Source organism: Oncorhynchus clarkii, chromosome 4 (genome assembly GCF_045791955.1).
Source record: "Oncorhynchus clarkii lewisi isolate Uvic-CL-2024 chromosome 4, UVic_Ocla_1.0, whole genome shotgun sequence".
NCBI lineage: Eukaryota > Metazoa > Chordata > Actinopteri > Salmoniformes > Salmonidae > Oncorhynchus > Oncorhynchus clarkii.
Window position 1 is genome coordinate 468,421 of NC_092150.1, and position 6,410 is coordinate 474,830.

The following is a 6,410-nucleotide window of genomic DNA, read 5'->3' on the forward strand; positions in this document are numbered from 1 at the left end:
TCCGGCCTCACACATCACGTTGATAGTGCATCAAGGAGAGTTCACTTGTTATCTGCTTGCCACCTAATCCATAATATCAGTGTTGTAAAGGCTATGAGATGGCTTACTAAATAGCCCTTAAAGTGAAACTTAAATTAACTGGTAGCAGTTATGTCAGTGCAAAACACTAAAACGTCATGAGATTCTCAAATGTCTTAAAATGACCATTACGATAATTACGAGCTAGGCCTACTCTGTTTGTGATTGATATTTTGGGGAAGTTCTAAGCAAAATCTCAAGTTGTTATAACTAAGTATTAGCCTAAGGTAGTTTCCTCTTCGCGTTAATGTTTTTCTTCTCTACTTGTCTATTAGTGTGTAGCTGAATGAATGAGGCCGGTTGTCTGCGCTGTGACAACGGCAGTAACTCCACGCATTCTAAGCACCCGCATTGTGATTCTGATTCAGCCGTTCCTTCGTTCTGTTCTCTGTTCATTCTGTTATGACTGCTCCTGTGGGAGCGACATGAGGAAGATCCTCTCTCACTGTGGGTTCTGGTGTAGCCACACACTGTACACAGCGTTCTGTACTCTGATAGACACAGCAATATACCCGAGACACTGTACACAACGTTCTCTGATAGACACAGCAATATACCTTGAAATTAAATAGGTATATTCGAACATGAAGGCATTTGATGTAATACTAGTAATACTAGTAATAATAATTCATCTTATTTTATTATAATTAACCTGTTATTATGTAGTTTGTCTGGAAGTCTTTTTTTTATGAATAACTGCATGACTGTATTATACCAGTTGTTAACCATCACAGAATACACCAACCATTACAATAAAGTTTACACCATTTTAATGAGAAAATATTTCGATGACCATGTTTTTAATTCAATGCAGATTATATGCAAATGTTTATAACGCACGCATGCTGTCAGAAAAACACAGTTTAGGGTTGAGCATGCTGTCAGAAAAACACAGTTTAGGGTTGAGCATGCTGTCAGAAAAACACAGTTTAGGGTTGAGCATGCTGTCAGAAAATCACAGTTTAGGGTTGAGCATGCTGTCAGAAAAACACAGTTTAGGGTTGAGCATGCTGTCAGAAAAACACAGTTTAGGGTTGAGCATGCTGTCAGAAAAACACAGTTTAGGGTTGAGCATGCTGTCAGAAAAACACAGTTTAGGGTTGAGCATGCTGTCAGAAAAACACAGTTTAGGGTTGAGCATGCTGTCAGAAAAACACAGTTTAGGGTTGAGCATGCTGTCAGAAAAACACAGTTTAGGGTTGAGCATGCTGTCAGAAAAACACAGTTTAGGGTTGAGCATGCTGTCAGAAAAACACAGTTTAGGGTTGAGCATGCTGTCAGAAAAACACAGTTTAGGGTTGAGCATGCTGTCAGAAAAACACAGTTTAGGGTTGAGCATGCTGTCAGAAAAACACAGTTTAGGGTTGAGCATGCTGTCAGAAAAACACAGTTTAGGGTTGAGCATGCTGTCAGAAAAACACAGTTTAGGGTTGAGCATGCTGTCAGAAAAACACAGTTTAGGGTTGAGCATGCTGTCAGAAAAACACAGTTTAGGGTTGAGCATGCTGTCAGAAAAACACAGTTTAGGGTTGAGCATGCTGTCAGAAAAACACAGTTTAGGGTTGAGCATGCTGTCAGAAAAACACAGTTTAGGGTTGAGCATGCTGTCAGAAAAACACAGTTTAGGGTTGAGCATGCTGTCAGAAAAACACAGTTTAGGGTTGAGCATGCTGTCCCTTTAACAGAGAAAAAAATAAATTTACAGCGTTTAATCCACTAGTCACCAGGGCTTTCAATTAAACGCTTCACAGAACAGCTTAAAAGTGCGTTTTACAACATTGTCATTTCAATTTATTCGCAATTATTCACATTTAATCGCATATTTATTTTGCATTTATCAAGGACCCTATAACCCTATAGTTCCCTTAACATTACTATTTTTTAAGATTGAAAAAAGTGTAATAATTCTGTCCGTTTGTTTTTACAGAGACGGTTGAAAAAAATGCAATACATATTTGTTATTCAGAAACCACCAACCCACTATCAAAAATAACAATCTGTTAAAAACAATAGATCAATTCAGAGGTTCATCTGCTTGACACACATTGACATTCTAATCAAGTGTTTGTTGTCATCAGATATGTCATTGTCTAACGAGTCAGGTTGTAGTTCAGGGGGGCTTTGCATTGTTCAGTTATAATCACTATAACTAACTTCGAAGTCCTTGATAATAACTGCAATAATGTAGTAAAAAAAGTCTGACATGACCTACCTAATGTAACCATAGTTTGTCAGGTGGAAGCCCAGATACAAATGGAATAATGTTTCTAAAGAAAAGTAACTCTCTCTCATTCTTCTGACTGAGCCTCTGTTTGCAGTGCCTCACTCCTTTACAACTCGGACAAAACTGTAAACACAGATACTTTATAAGCTGAAGAGCAATATTTCACTATAACTCTGTTGGACCCATGTTATAAGACAATGAGCATTCAAAGCAAATACACAAAGTAGGCTCTACACTGCTACACGGGACTATATTGTCTTGATCGTAGTGATTCTCGGCACAAGATGTCAGCAGCAAGAGTCAAAATAAACTGAGGATTTGGTCTGAGCCTGCTGGGCTCATTCATAAAGGGTTCAGTATACCTCTGTTGGTCAATGCACCACCACGGACTGCACTGTGGGGTTGGTGTGAGTCTCCCCGGGAGTGGAGGGGCTGCTTCTGCTGGTGGCTGTCTGCGGGGAAGTGGGGCTCAGAGACTGGTAAGAGTTGGAGAGGAAGGCGGGGATGTGGGGCGTCAGCCCCCCCGGGAGAGCCACCAGGGTAGGGGTGGGTTTGATGGGCACTGGGATGGCCGGTAGGGTCTGTCCTCCGTGACACACTGATTTAAGGGGCATGCTGAAGGCCCCATAGTCACCGCGCATAGAGATAGGAGAAACAGAGTCCACCATAGTGTTGTACATGTGAGGCCAGGCCGCAGTCAGCTGGTTGTGCATCCGGTAGCCTGCAGACATGGACTGACTCCCAGGCACCTTAAACTCTCTGGCGATGATGTTCTCTATAGCAAATGGGTGTTTAAAAGTTGATGGCTGCGACACTCCCAAGTTATAGCTGGAGATCTGAGGGAGGTGTGTGCTGGTGGCAGCCAGGGCGCTAAGCCTGAGCTTAGCCTGCTGTTGGAGGTAATGGGCCGCGTCAGACAGCTTGGACTGAGCCAGGTGCTCCTGCGCCGCCATGATCATCATCACCTTGAACCGTTTTCGGCGCCGCAAGAAACTCCCGTTCTCGAACATGTCCCCGCAGCTGGGGTGCAGAGCCCAGAAGCTACCCTTCCCGGGCTGGTCCGGACGCCGCGGGATCTTGATGAAACAGTCGTTGAACGACAGGTTGTGCCGTAAGGAGTTCTGCCATCGCTGGGTGTTATCTCTGTAGTAAGGGAACCTGTCCATGATGAACTTGTAGATCTCGCTGAGAGGGAGCATCTTCTCCGGGCAGGACTGGATGGCCATGGCGGTGAGGGAGATGTAGGAATAGGGAGGTTTCTGGTCGCTGTACGTGTTCCTCCCTGGTCGGGGCATCCTGACAGTGTTCTTTCACACACTTCAAATAACTCGTTCCGCTTAGCTTGGCTCGGTGGTGAACACTTCTCAGCACTCTGCATGAAAATAAATATTATGCATGTATAAAATCAAAAACACAAAGTTTAACGTTTGAAAGTTGCGGTATGTCGATCCATTCTCCAGAACACTGTGCTGCAGCTCTCTCTTCCTGGGAAAGTCAGCCTGGTTGTCTTGGCCGAGCTGTGAGCTGTGGTCTTGACTTTAGTAAAGTGGCAGTCAACTTTTCTCTCCGTGAAAGCTAAATGGAACGGATCTCATCTCCCCGTCTCATTCCGTCCCGATGAGCTAAGTAGCAGCAATACTTCCATGTCCTCCTCTCACTGCCGTGTGATAGTGGGTTGTGGTGCCGTGGGATAGTGGGTTGTGGTTATAGCAGCTGGACAGCAGTATAATAGACCCCCCCCCCCCCCCCCCCAGAGCAGCTCCACTAATGTGTCACCTCATATCACATGACAGTCACTCAGGGAGGAGGGGGATAAATGCATAATCTGTTTTCATTGACACCTACTGTATTTACATGGACACCTTGGGCCAATCTTTTCCATCTGAAGATAGTACAAAGGGAAAAAGTCTCGGGACCCTGAATTGAACCGCGAGGGCACTACGTAGCGGACAGTGTGGAGGTATTCGCTAACCTTTCCGCAGGGGGCTTAAAGTCGTCAATTCACACTACAATTAGAGCTCCTGAGCTATGGGATGTTTGACATGGAAATTGGCTGTTTGGGTTAGAGTTAGAATGTTTCATGACATCACTTTCCCTTTGTTTTGTATGCTACTGTCAATGTTGACAGTTCTGTAAATCACGTTGGATGTTAAAAACCTGCTGCTAAATGACCATCATTTTGCTCTTTATAAAACAATATGTTTTACAATTTGAAGACATGTGTTTTGTATTTCTATTCGTCTATAAATGTATTCAGTGTGAGTTGGTGTGAATATTATCAACCTGATCTGTTCTGTTAGTCTGGGTTCAATTCATTCAGGCAGGTGTGTAAAGGTTTACATTGGTGAGTAATGCCGCTTAAACGCGAAACTACATTTTTCCACCCACAATCAGACAGGAAAATAATCGTTTCAAATTAGCAAACACACTTAGCACTTGCAAATATATCGAATAAATTATTATATTGCTATTTAATGTTGCATCCATTTAATTAATGCACTATAAATAAAATCATCATCGCAATATGCCATAGACCTACACAATTATGCTTCACTGAACCAAAAAATAACCACCATCATTGATTTATAGTAATTAATGAATAAACCTAAAATGTTATGAAACTTGAACCTGCCTCAACCTACTCCATTTTCCTGCGTGTCCAGGACATGAGAGGAGATGGAGTGTGGTCTATGAAAACGGGTAAGTATTTCCACAAAGCAACGAAAGCGGGTTTAAACTGAAATTTCATAAGGCAAGTGACTAGTATTTGTAAAACAAATTCGAAAAGTACTTCAGAAATGCAAATAAAGCCTTTGACCTAACGTGGTGGAAACTGTATAAAATAGTTAAGTCAATTATATGTCTCAAAATTATATAATTTTGAGACATGGCCATTCAAACTATTTACCAGGCACACCACGGAGCACGTTTCCGCTTGACGGGTTCCCAATGCCAGGGACCACACACGCGCACGCGGATTTGGTGATAATTTATGCTAATGAGGCTCCATAATTCCACAATACAGTCCATCATCAGACTGACGGATTAGCAATAGAATCTGGTCTGGAAGGAAGGAAGACTCTATGGTCACAGTTATGGGCCTGTCGACTACTGTAGGAAATCAAGAACTCGAGGAAACTATGGTTATAAAACAATCCTCTCCAAGTTGTTAATAAAAGTACCAACCAAACTGTTAGGTTTCCTTGGTTGCCACAGAAAATAGACTTTAGGAAATCAGTTCCACGCTGCGCATGGAAGCAGCTTTTTATTTCCATGGGGTTTTATTCCGCGTGAAAAGCTTCTTTTAACTTGTCATTCCTCTATTGGTGATCGGCAGAAAGGAGTGTGATCTGTCTGGGAGCCTTGGAGCGCCCCGGGTCCATGAGGATCCTTTATGACAACAGTATTCACACATAAACCTGCCACTCTGATTGCCTGACACATCTTTCACTGGTCTTCCTCTTTATCTTCCCCACTGAGAGGTGATCAAATTAACAACAGTCTTCTTGTCCCCGAGGTTCCCCTGAAATATAATGGATCGAAACTGTTTTTATGTTATTTTATTTTTAACCACAAATCCAGACCTATAACACAATTGACACATTGATATTTGGCTGGCTATAATATAAAATGTTACGCATTCTAATTCCAGACATATTGTGGGCTCGAAAGTGCACGCTCACTCTACAGGCTAAGCATTCTGGGATGTTATCACAGTTTACTATGATCAGAAAGACACAGTAGAAACCTGAAGGAAGACCACCCCAATCAGACCACGTAACTCCACCCCAATCAGACCACGTAACTCCACCCCAATCAGACCACGTAACTCCACCCCAATCAGACCACGTAACTCCACCCCAATCAGACCACGTAACTCCACCCCAGTCAGACCACGTAACTCCACCCCAGTCAGACCACGTAACTCCACCCCAGTCAGACCACGTAACTCCACCCCAGTCAGACCACATGTCTCCACCCCAATCAGACCACATTACTCCACCCCAATCAGACCACATTACTCCACCCCAATCAGACCACATGTCTCCACCCCAATCAGACCACATGTCTCCACCCCAATCAGACCACATGTCTCCACCCCAATCAG

At 43.2% G+C, this 6,410-nt stretch overlaps 1 protein-coding gene across 1 annotated transcript; it reads right to left on the reverse strand.

The window, feature by feature from the left end:
• Positions 1 to 2,673: 2,673 nt before the first annotated feature.
• On the reverse strand, positions 2,674 to 3,597 carry LOC139407521 (forkhead box protein B1-like). The gene has a single exon (XM_071151322.1). The coding sequence runs from the start codon at positions 3,595 to 3,597 to the stop codon at positions 2,674 to 2,676; it is 924 nt and encodes a 307-aa protein (XP_071007423.1).
• Positions 3,598 to 6,410: the final 2,813 nt, after the last annotated feature.

Bases quoted from the DNA above. Each gene is read 5' to 3' on its own strand.
- LOC139407521 (XM_071151322.1), bottom strand. From the start codon at position 3,597: ATGCCCCGACCAGGGAGGAACACGTACAGCGACCAGAAACCTCCCTAT.